At 39.1% G+C, this 12,653-nt stretch overlaps 1 protein-coding gene across 26 annotated transcripts in view; it reads left to right on the forward strand.

Moving 5' to 3' along the window:
• LOC307155595 (receptor-type tyrosine-protein phosphatase delta) overlaps nucleotides 1-12,653 on the forward strand; it is an 846,598-nt gene that overhangs the window by 752,970 nt on the left and 80,975 nt on the right. For 18 of the 26 annotated variants that reach the window (XM_079866351.1, XM_079866375.1, XM_079866370.1 and 15 more), the window contains exons 11-15: nucleotides 1,905-2,093; nucleotides 3,570-3,587; nucleotides 5,829-5,939; nucleotides 8,902-8,913; nucleotides 11,374-11,643. In XM_079866351.1, coding sequence (XP_079722477.1) covers nucleotides 1,905-2,093; nucleotides 3,570-3,587; nucleotides 5,829-5,939; nucleotides 8,902-8,913; nucleotides 11,374-11,643 — 600 coding nt within the window. The remainder of the gene's footprint in view (nucleotides 1-1,904; nucleotides 2,094-3,569; nucleotides 3,588-5,828; nucleotides 5,940-8,901; nucleotides 8,914-11,373; nucleotides 11,644-12,653) is intronic. The other 8 variants (XM_079866366.1, XM_079866352.1, XM_079866356.1 and 5 more) reach the window with 2 other exon arrangements.

A 12,653-nucleotide genomic window follows, 5' to 3' on the forward strand; every position in this document is an offset into this window, starting at 1 on the left:
AGTCACTATTTAGACAGGGATATTATTCCGTTGTCTATCGTTGTTCATTCAAATCCTTCACTGTTTTCTGGAAACAAGAGAAAATGTCCCAGGATCTGTCAACATACAAGCTGGAACTAAACAGTGATATAGCAGCTACATCACAGTGGCTCATTTGATCTATTCTAATGTAAATCTACAGTAAATCATTGCATTTTCAATCACATTTTACACAAATTATCCAAAAGTATGGTAAAATGTTGCAGTGGAAGCAGTTGCAATAGTGAAACAATATATGCGGTTTTGTATACCTGAGCTGAGGTGTTTTCAGTTCATGGAAAGCAAATCCCAGGAGATATTTAGGTAGTTCAGTGGTAATCACAGTGTGTTTGTGTACGTGTGTGTTGGTAATGTCCCCTAGAGGCTTGTTGAGTTCTTGTTTATTTTAGTTTGCTGTAGGTTGATACACACACACACACACACGTTTATTTTGGTATCTTTGTGTGGACTTGCCATAGACTTCTATTGTTTTAATACTGGCCCAACAATTTTCTATCCCCTATCCCTAGCCCTATCCCTAAACACAACCCTTACAGAAAACTTTATGCATTTTTACATTTTCAAATAAGCATCATTTAGGCTACAGTTTATTAATCCATTTCCCTCGTGGGGACCGTTGGCTGTTCCCCACAATGTAGGGGATCTCAGGTTTTACTATCATTGTGGGGACATTTGGCTCCCATCCAAAAAGACAGCTAACTACAAGGGCTTTTTTAATGAAACAATTTATTTATCAGGATTTTTTTTTTTTTTAAAGCAGCCGTTACCCTCCGCGTATTAACCATGGTAGAAAAGTTAACAAAGATTGTATGAATATATACACACAATACAAATGACCGACAATATGATTAAAATTAAAACATTGCAGTTTATCTCGGGCTAATCAACATAAATAATTAAGTAATAAATAATTACTTTGGAAATAATTATACATAACTATTCTTTTTTTTTTGTTTTTTTGTTTTTGATAGTGTTTGAAGATTATTGTTTTAGTGCAGAATATTGTTAAACCTATATTGATAAACCTCAGGCTTATAGTTTTTATTTGAATGCATCACATCCGGGTCGAGTGGTTGCGTACATTGATACATCTAGGTGCGAATGAGGCTTTATTAATGGTCTGCTAAAAGTATTTTCACACTTTTACACTAAGTTTACTTTAAATGTTCGAGAGATGAAGAAAATGCCATTGTAACTAATTTTTGAAATTTATTTTTGAATTATTAAAATAATAAATTGCAGTTTGATAGAGGCCTGAACCCTTTCAAAAAATAAGTAATTTCATTATTTTTTTCCATAAATTGTTGTTGTAAGGATAATTCAACAATTCAAAAATGAACTAGTCCTGAACCAGTTAGCTCCTAGTGATTGGCAGCTTAAGTTGGAACATATTTGCAACCCTGTTACTGATATAAGGGTTTACATGACAACGATGTATAAAAAACGGAGCGGTTTTTCCTTTGCATTTTTCGTGTTTAGATCTAATGTTGTCAAAACGATTCCTGTTCACATGAGTTAAGAAAACGACATTATTATTATGCATGTCAGGCTAGTAGTTGGTGATTTCACTTTGTAAAGAAACACTACTCGCCTATTTTGTGCTAACGTTTTGAGTACATCATTAAAGACCAGATAACTTTCAACACACTATCTATTAATGTTGCTTGAATAACATTTGTTCATCGTTTTGAGAGAACCATGCCAAAATGTTAGCCAAAGTTCTGAGAACATTCTCTGTTAGCTGGGACCAAACCCACAAGTTTCTCCAGGTTACCTCAGCTTCCTAAATGTGATAAAGGCTTGAAGAGCAATGAAAGTGCATGTGTGTGTTTGTGTGTGACTGTGCTGGTGTTGCTGTGTTTCAGAGGATCAGCTGCCCGCAGGTTTCCCCACCATAGACATGGGCCCTCAGCTCAAGGTGGTCGAGCGCACCCGTACCGCCACCATGCTCTGTGCTGCTAGCGGGAACCCCGACCCAGACATTTCCTGGTTCAAAGACTTCCTCCCAGTCAACACGAGTAACAACAACGGACGCATCAAACAGCTTCGATCAGGTAATTTTCCTCTGAACGCTTGGCTCCATAACGGCAGAAGAAAAGCAGCGACAAGAGCCGCTCCTGTCCTTCTTTACATTTGACTTTCTGTTCTTTCTCATGGAAAATTTTTTGGTTTTCTGTAGGAAACGGCATCGTCGTCTACGTCCCCTCTGTGTGTGATGTGTCTTGTTTTCTTGTCTGTTTAATTTATTACTCATGATTCACTGCTATGACTGCATTTTTGGCCAGCTTAAATTGGGCTTTGTTTTGTTTCCATTTTAACACTTAGTTAAAAAGCAGCCGAACCATGCATAATAAATAACTGTCGTTCTCCATGTCCTTATTTATCTTCCTTAAATGCGCAATTAGTACAATCTGGCTTCATTCACTGCTCTCAAAAGAATCATCAAGGTTGTTTTGTTTGTTGCTTTCATGTCATGATGCACATGTACCAACAGCCTAAAAAAACGCTATTACATCCAAAAACGGAAAAAAAGAAAAAGAGAGAAAGACGTCCGTCCCTGTGTGTGTGACTTTTGTTGTGTGTTTGCGCATCCAATTGACCAAATTCAGGGCTGAAAATGTTGGTGATTCTTTTCCGTTGAATTGGGAGCCGCAGTAGACGTTCCTTCTCTTCGTCTGCGGTCTCTCTCGTAACGCTCCCCACAACCCTATTTCGTTTTGCAATTGACGCACATTGTGAATATGTAATTGTTGAGTTGAATACGATGTGTTTTCCAGCACTCAATATGGTACAATATGTCTTCCCAGAGTTCTCCGCTTTGCCCTTGTCTTGTTTTCTTTCGTTGTCTGATTTCTCTCTTGATTTTCCTAGCCGTTTATAACCCTGTGCAATAGAGTGTCAGATTTAAGTGTGTCAACAAGAGCAAACGTAAGGAATATAATCATATTTTCTATGCTGTCTTTCTTCTCTCTGTTTTGTAAATCTCCAGAGTCATTTGGTAAGTTTGTAGATCTGAGCACACATGCCTCCCACTAATGTTCCATGTTTCTCAAACTACTGTTAAAATGCATGGCATGCATTTTACTAACGGTGTCGATAAACTAGCAGAACATACACTAGTTGACTAGCAGTAAAGCACACACCAACACGAGCAGCTGGTCAGGGCCACGCACCGACTCTGTCACTCCATCTTTGTCTCAAATCACAGCTCAAAGACTCTCCACTGTTCCCAATCAATCCTTAGTTCCCCTCCCGCTAGATCACGGCCACAACAAATGGCCCCTTGTGCTTCATCCACTGTACCAGTTGCTCTTTGACCTCCTAAAGTGACCAATGCTCAATCCTGTGCTTTTCTCCACTAGAGCCAATGGCTGTCTTTTCTGAGTCTCTCTTTCCTGTTGTAGCCTAATAAAGTCTGTAAGAAAGCAAAGCAAAGCTAATTTGATTCTTCTTCCAAAGCGGCCAGACTCTCTTCTCGTACTAACGACTCTTCTTTCTTAATCTTATTTGCATTCATATAATCCACCCAGGTGGTACGCCAATAAGAGGTAAGAGTGCTCAACTCAAGTTCACAGAATGAACAACTGACTTCATTCTTCCTGTCCCACATGTGTCTGCATCCATGAAACGCCCCGGCATCTTCCCCATTGTCCCCCTCCCCCACCATCCCGTTCTGTTCATGCCACCCATCTATCACCTTTTTTGCGTAAGCGTTCTTTCTTTCTTTCGTTTGGTTTTCTTTCAGTTTAAGAAAGCCTCTTGTATTTTTTTTCTCTCTTCCGAGTCGATATGCTTACTGCAGCCCAAAGAAGCATATCCTATATGTGTTCTATTTCATTATTTTATTATTATTATTTTTTTTATTTTTTTTTATCTTTTGGCCATAGCAGATCATGTGTCCCTTTTTTTCGTCCAACTAAAACAGCCAAACATTTTTCCCCCCCTTAGCTGTTCTTGTTCAGCCGCACATGAGCCCAGATGTCGGAGACACACCGGAGACCTCTCTGCCACGATTTTTCTCCCAAAAAGCATCTTTCTGTCTTTACAAACTTCTTTTTTTTTTTTTTTTTTTGCTCTTCGTCCTCCATTTGCTTTCCTCTACCTATACCCTTCTCAAAACAAGCTAAAAAAGCCCAAACAACTACTTTTTTGATAAAGTTTCTGCGGTGCTTTTTTTCTTCTTCCACCTATTTTTCCTTCTTGCATTTCTTGGGTTGAAGGCTGTTTTCCTTTTTGACGTTTTTATTTTTTCCATTCTTCAGGGTTGGGGAAAAGCTAACAGTGGGTCTGGCAGACGATACCGAGGTGGCCATTTTGTGTCTTTTTTTTTTTTTTTTTTTTTTTGTCAAGCTACTCAGGAGGCGGTGTCCGCTGCGGTTCAGTGCACTTTAAAAAATGTTTTTCCCTGGGTCATGTGACACCACACTGCTGATCCCATTGGTGGATTTTTATGGGTGTCATTTGTAGCTTTGCGTAAGCTATGGCAGTGATTGGTTGCTTTCTTGTCGGCGGAGGCCGTTTTGAATTTTCTAATACAATTGCATTTTATTTTTCAGCTAAGGGTTGTCAAAAGGTTGTAAGTTGTGCCGACACACATTTCTTGTTCTTTGGAAAGATTTGCATGTGCTAGAGGTTTATGTACTGGTAACGATAATTCTCCCAACAGATTTTTTTTCTTCTTCTATTTTTTTACGAATCAAGCAGCGTATTTTTTTCCTGAGAATGCTGCAGTTTTTGCTGACTTCCACCCTCTGAAGTCTTTGGCCATTTTATTGATGGATCAATTCGAATTGAATTTAACCAAATTTTATTAGCCAAATTTATTTTTTTAACCCCCTTTTATGCTGCTTTTGTATACTGTAAACCTTTTTTATTTGAGTCATATGCTGCTGTATTGCAGTTTTCACTCATTCCCATAATGAACAGTCCTGTGAGATGTGTAATAATATTGCAGGGCTACCCTCCCCCTACCCCCCTCACCTTTTGTAGACCTTTCAATTAATAATCGATCAGTATTATTATTGATTATCACAACTGTTTTTTTCTAAACAGTAATACTCAAACTATTTTGAAACACCCTATCAATTAAGTGCCTTTAGAAACCCTGCAACATGTATTTTGTACTGTATGTTTTCCTCTCCATTGATGTGATTGTAAAATGTCCAAGATAATTAATGCTGCAAAGTCTCTTTTTGTTTTCTTTCTGTGTACCCTCTCAAATGTCTATGGCAGTGTTTGCCATACTATTCTCTAGACCCGTTTCCTAGTGCAACTGCTGCAAGTTAGTTTGTAGGGTGAGATACTAGCTCACAACACACTTCGATTTAAGCACCTCAAAATGACTCCGTTCCTGACAAAATCATAATATGCATCGCGAATCCAGCGTGAAATCCATCTTTAGTGCTGAAATTGCTTTCCCATGATGCATCGGGCCTAGAGAATGAAATACTGCATTAGACATTTTAAGTGGAAACATTTCTACCCCCAGCTTCCAGGAGCTTAGCTTGCATAAACTGGTTAAGTCTATACGAACCTCTCCAATGCGAGGCATGCCTGCAGATGTCGCCTCTCAGGGTTAAACATCAATATAGCAGCAGTCAGATGGCAGTGAACTGCCTTTAGCTGAAGTCATTCTGTTGCGTCCACCCTTATGGAGACCTAAACAGAACAAATTCCAATTCATAGTGAGAGAAATAGGCCTAGCATGTGATCTAGTGTAAGTTGTTTAATGGCTTGTATTATTATTGTAATTATCTGTTTTCTGCTTCATGTTCTCTCCCACTGTGTAGGAGCGCTGCAAATTGAACAAAGTGAAGAATCGGACCAAGGGAAGTACGAATGTGTCGCAACCAACAACGACGGCACACGCTATTCTGCACCTGCTAACCTGTATGTCAGAGGTAGGAACAGCTCATGGCGGTAAACAAAACCAACAAAAGAGCATATAATAACTCTAGACGCACACACATTTGAATCAAATAGAGCCAGTTTGCTGGTCAGTTTTGTTGTTTGGATCCCTCTGGTTTCCTGAGAATTTTTGCAAGTATGACATTTGCTGCCGCCTTGATTTTCTGCCTGTCTGGTGTTTAATTTCGATTTAACCTTTATTGACTCGACTGCTTGTTTTGTATGCTATATGACTGACTCTTAAGATAACAGGAATGATTGATTGAGTTTAACCTCTTTCCTCTCTACAGAAAATGTCTGACCGTTCTGTTTTTCATCTCTCTTTATACTGCCAAACGGAATAAAACTATTTTCATTTATTTTGAAACAAACGAAGAGTTTTGTTATTATTTTATCATTTTATTTTTGTAAACATAACACATTTCAGTGCAATCTTTAATCTGCAATGTTGTCTAAAATACTTTAATTTAATGTGTATAGGGTGATTCTTCAATTAAGTGAACTCTTCTGTGCCTTAGGATGATTAAATAAAAAAATAAAAAAATAAAATGTTCAGTAAAAACAAACATACAAACAAAAAATGTACTTTTAAAGTACAGACTATCAGCCTTAAATGTTTTAATTAAGTTACAATATAATTACCTAGTACTGCTGCCTTACATTTGGGTATATATATGGTTATCCAGGAAATGAAAAATTACATTTTGTAATGTCATTCATTTTAAGATTTTTACATCATGATTTGAGAGTATCTTTATTAGATGCCTATACCTAATTTGTCAGTATTTGAGAGCTGACAATCCATGTTGTTGTTGTTTTTTTTTTTTGTTTTTTTACTTATATAAATTCAGAGTTATAACTTCCAATTTAATGTAAGGAATTTTCGTTTTCTTTTTTTCAAGCAGTCAGAAGGTCCACTAACTGAAGAATCACTCCACTGTATAAATAAAAAATGTTTATTGATATTGACTTATGATGGAGCATGTGCCTTTATGTGCATTCTTTAGTTCAAGTTTACATCTATATAATCTGGCACAGTAAAGTCAACATGAAGTCAACAAGTCAACAGTGTTCTCAATCCATTTTACTTTATTACTGTGATATATTTTATAATGAAACAGGGCTTGATGCAAAAGGGCTTGGGCTGGGTTTCCCGAAACCTTCTTAACGCTACGTTGTTCTTAAGTTACACCTTAAGCTGTACCTTATCGTTAATACGTGTTTCCCGAAACTTTCTTAGTTAAGTATACCTTCTGTAAGTCATACGTTCGGAAGGTTGGTCTGGACCACTCTTAGCTTTACCTTATCACTGTTGCAGGTCTATACGAATATAATTCTGAAGTTTTAATACACCCAGACAGTGTTCAATTAGGCTAATTCAAGTGTTTCAAAGAATAAAATTGCCATTATACAGATTGTTGTTAGATTTTTAATTATATTATCCAAAGGTACATCAGCTACCGAACCATTAAAGGCTTAATAGTCTATTTAAAAGGAATGATTGTGGTGGGGAGTTTGCTCAAACTATGGCAGCGATACAGTGAATAGTTGTTCTAAAAGACGGCGCCGTCCACGGAGCGCTTTCAAAGACTAGTGAAAGCAAACTGTCAGTTAAGTCCTATTCGGACGCTAATTGTTTATCATGGGCTCGTATGGTATTTTAAACATTTACAGGGGTAAGGGAATTTATTGCCATCCGAATCCATAATGTCAGTGTTTTTTCTAACCCAACCCGTGTAAAAATCCCTGGACAATTTTTTTTTTGACAAACAGGTCGTGTGGGAATTTAATTGCCGTCTGAATCCACATTTCTGAGTTTACAAGAAGAGGTTCAAGATTCACTGTTTAAATCCTTTTTGATCACTACTGAGCACCGTATGTAAGATGTACACTTTTATTACTGAAATGCTGGAAAGTATTTACAAAAACACTATTTCATCGCAGCTCCACCTCAGCGAACAAAAATGGGAAAGAGATGAAAGCACGTAAAATTTTTGAAATGGTTATTAGGGCAGCAATATATGATTCAATTTTAAAATATGTAGGCTAGGCTATTATAGTTTGGATTATTTTTTATAATATCCCATGAGTCCTAATAAATGCAATTTCAACTATTTCTGAAGTGCTTATTTTATAAACACCGCTTTCTCACATAACGCAGAGAAGCAGCCCCTGCACGAGAGAATAATTGATTCTCGAGCCGTCAATATCAACCAATTCAGCACCATCGCCACGGACAGCACCCGGTAACGTCGCACGTAAGAAGGTATATATTAAGCAGCTTTCTAAGGTATAGTTCGGGGAAGACGCCTAGTAATGGTATACCTTTAGTCAAGTTATACCTTAAGAGTCTTCGTAGCGCTCTAAGAGACAATGTTATCGGGAAACCCAGCCCTGATTATATCCAGAGGGAATTGATTTAAGATAAAAATAAATAAGAGTGACTGGTCACTGTAGGTCAACAGCCACCCTGTACACCTTTTAATATATCATACTGGTAAGAAAAGGGTGCTTTTGATTTCATATTGACTTTAACCCCAAATTTATCATAATCAGCTGCCAAAATATGTTCCATCTTATAAACCTTGAAGGCCAGATGTCAACTACTGCTTTAAGGAGTGTGGCTAAATTCATGCACAGGTCTCCGTCATGTGGTTTACATGAGGAACCAAAAAATATATTTGTAAATTATGAACAAAACTCCAGAGGAAAGTCAGTCCAAACCACAGTAACTGCTGATGGCATGTAAAGCTCATAACTGGACCTGTGTCATATTGTTTAATGGGCAGCGCATTAAAAGGCCTGTAAAATACAGCACACTTTTCTTTTCCTAGACATTCTGTCTCTAGCAGAAATTCTCTGGGTTGAATGTGGCCTGTTTTACTCTCTCTGTATTTTCCCTTGTTTTTCTCCTCATTTTATTTTGTTTCCGCATCAATTCCCTACATCCCTCAGAGCTGCGAGAAGGTTGGTGTGTTTTTTCTTTCTAACCATCTTCAAACTTAAAAAAACCAAAACAATACAAACGCTAGTTACAATTCCCAACAGTACGAAAAAAAAATATTGTAGCTGCATTTGCGTGTCTATGATCAAATTCTGCTTTTGATTCCTTATGTTTTATGTTTTGGACAGTTTCTTCTTCATTTCCTTTTGTTATGGTCTGAATGAATTCCCTGTTCTCCACTGTACTGCTTGACCAAAAAGTGGTGCATGTTGGTCAGAATGTGCACAGTTTGTTGGGGGGTTTGCATGGTGGATTGGTCATGCTAAAGTTGTCTGTCCTCACCCACATGTCAGTGGTCCTGCTTCATTACTTTGACCGACTTGTGCCTTCCTAACACCTAGAAAAAACTCCATTCTCTGACCTTGCACGGTACAAACTGCAATGAGACATGCTCCATGGTCTGTGAGATCAGATATTTTCTTTCTTTTCCACCTAATGAGCTGCTAATAAAGGACAATTGATGCATGTAGAGCGTTGTTCTCAAGACTCGACAAATGGAACGGTATTCAGATGAAAGGAAAAACATCATGTCTCCTGGAACAGAGTTTCAATTGGAAATTAATTGCGCTAGAATGAAAATCTGCAATAATTAGAGATTTCATCACCAGAGAAGCGCGACATCTCCGCTCGAATGCATACCACCAGTCGCTGAAATTCTTATCTTTCCTTCTTTTTCTTCCATTTCTGGTGGTTTAATGCAGAGACTTAAATAGACGCCAAGTCCTCATGGAACGTTTGTTTAGGTTAATCCTTTTGTCATTTTCATTCTAAGTGGTACAATAAAGATCCTAGCCAATGAACACCTATGGTCTTAAACAGGAGGACATGGTTGGACTAGCACGATTAGGAGCTGGTAAATGGGATTCATGGATAATGACCATAGTGCAGGGTTCCTCAAATCAGGCCTTACAGAGTTTAGCCCAAACTCTGATCAACTCACCTAACTGTAATGTTTAAGACATTGATTAGCTTGCTCAGATGTCTTTGATTAGGGTTCGAACTAAACTCTGCAAATCAGTGGGGGATTTGAGGAGCCTTGCTATAGTGGAATGTAACATTCTACTCAGACGTCTATTTATTTTTTTCCCAACCCTGTTCATGGTTGCACACCAACAGTACACCTTTTGGACATCTCCCTTATCTGACCCATCCGTTTTAGGTCTTAGAGTCTTAAAAGAGAATTTAAACTCTTTAAGAAACTTTTGAATATGTATGCTATCGGTATGCCTAGCAAACATTGCTCTAGTTTACGAAAATCTTGAAAGATTTGTTGTGATGAACCCTTTCTCAAATCCAGTGATTCATTGTCTTAAGACGCGCGCATTGTAGCAGGACTGATATAAACCGCTGCACACTGATTCCCAGAAGCTGCTTATAGCAGACAGAGCCTGCCGCTTCGAGAAAGCGCCTGCCACTTCTGTGTGCATTATAGATCAGCCAATGCCATCTGAGACTGACAGTATGTAAGCAGTAACACTGACATCGGTTCAGTTATTTTGGACTCTTGAATCTTCTCCCACCCTTCTGCTGTCCCATAAACTCTCTTCTGAGAAGCTAGTGGATAGTATCCCTGTCTCTTTCTCTCTCCCTTTCTGTCTTGGAGACTCCTGCTTTTTATAGCCCTGTTGATTTACTGTTATCTGACTCTACTACTTCTCCCCTCTTATCCTCGTCTCCGTTCCTCTTCTCTCCTGTTCCTCCTCTTTTCTCTGTAATTCACAATTTTTTTCCTGTGTAATGAGCTATGTGCTTGTTTGCATGACAGATTCAGGAATGCCCCCCCATGCCCCATTTGGGTATATCTTTTGGTCGTCTATGAATTTGTTTACTGCATCTGTTCATATTTCAATTTGAAATCATTTTCAAATTCACCCTTTCATTGTTATTGCATTGTTTATCAACGGTTTCACAACCATTGCCATTGACACGTGCGTCCACTTTTTGAATGGCAGCCAGTCACAGACAGACAGTCACAGCTGGTCTCTACCTGTTGTTAGTTTAGCAGGGTCCCTCTTGCGAGACTTGTTGCTGTGTGTGTGATGTGGCAATGTGATTCGGCACATTCCTTCACATCAACTGGAAGAGAACGCAGCATCGAAGTTGTACAAACACACACAACTCCTGCATGCTGTGGCCCTCCAGTTCCCCCTTGTGCTGCTGTCCGTCTGTCACGCGTGGGTCACCTGTGCATGGTGTCTGTTTCAATGTCCCAATCCAAAGGGAGTGAGGCGGAATGTTTGTGTCTTCTACATGTGCATTAGTTTCCTGTTGGATCCTGCCATATATCAATCAGTTGAAACAGTGTATCGGTGAAATCCACCAGATGCTAATTCTTTGTCAGTTCTTCATCTGTTAAATGTTCCCGAATGTTCCGTCGCCCTACGTTTGTGCAGTAAGTTACCAGTACTTGTGTTCTCTTGCAGTGAGACGGGTTCCACCCCGGTTCTCCATTCCCCCAACGGACAATGAAATCATGCCCGGTGGCAGCGTTAACATCACCTGCGTGGCCGTGGGGTCACCAATGCCCTATGTCAAATGGATGCTGGGGTCGGAGGATTTGACCCCTGAAGATGACATGCCCATTGGGCGAAACGTGCTGGAACTCACTGACGTCCGACAGTCGGCCAACTATACGTGCGTCGCTATGTCAACGCTGGGCGTTATAGAGGCAGTCGCACAGATTACGGTCAAAGGTGAGAATTCAAGAGACGATTCGATATGTAACATTCCAATCGGCACCAAGCTGCTGTTATTTGATCTGTATTATCACATTCTGCAGATTAATACATGAGCTCCTACTGCTGCCACACTTGTTTGCTCAAACATGCCGACACACTTACAGCTGTTTATATCCACACACACAAAACTGTTGTCTCTAGCAGACACAGCAAAACCACATTAGTCATAATATGCCCCAGGAGATAGCATGCAAAAGACTAAACAGTATCTGTCCTATCACCAACCTCACCTAATGTGCTCTGAATTAAAGCAATAAATTACAGCATGTGGAATATTTAAGACATGTTCTAAACAAACTGCAAAGACTCACTTCCTCTGGGGGAACTTGGTTTCCTCCTTATCGCGGAGGTACTGTCAAGACTGTACTAGACAGCTCTTTTGCTGTATTGCATTAGCAGTAAATGGTGCTATAATACACGCCTACTGTTTGTGTGTTGGCAGAGCAAGCTGACACTTTAACCTTCGGCTAGTATCCCAGGGGAAAAGCACATGGTCCATGAATGCTGATGACAAAGCCGTACGACACTGCTTAGCTTACCAGTACAATTGCACACACAATTAATGCATTTTCTCTAAACCAAGAGAAGAATCATTTTACATCTGAATGTTAGTTTTCAAATAGTTAGAATTTACTTTGACAATACATGTTTATGTCCTGAATTAACTAAGCTGTTTAAGGCATGTTGTGCGGTTTTTCAGTCCAACAACTTGCACTCACAAACCATTTGCAATCCAGGCACCAAAAGTGCTGAAATGCTACCTTTTGTAAGTAAATTAGGCTCATTATAAAATGCACCTCAGGGCTCGACATTAACACTTGTCCGGGACAAGTAGTTTACCTGATTTGCATATTTCCTTCAGTGAATCAGGCACAAAAAGGTAGTAGACAGCATGTGCAAATAAACTATCAGCGGGCACCATTCAATCTTAGGGAATTCCTCCCACAGTCTCCAATAATCATTAG

This window comes from Squalius cephalus (assembly GCF_949319135.1).
Source record: "Squalius cephalus genome assembly, chromosome: 3".
NCBI classification, from domain to species: Eukaryota; Metazoa; Chordata; class Actinopteri; order Cypriniformes; family Leuciscidae; genus Squalius; species Squalius cephalus.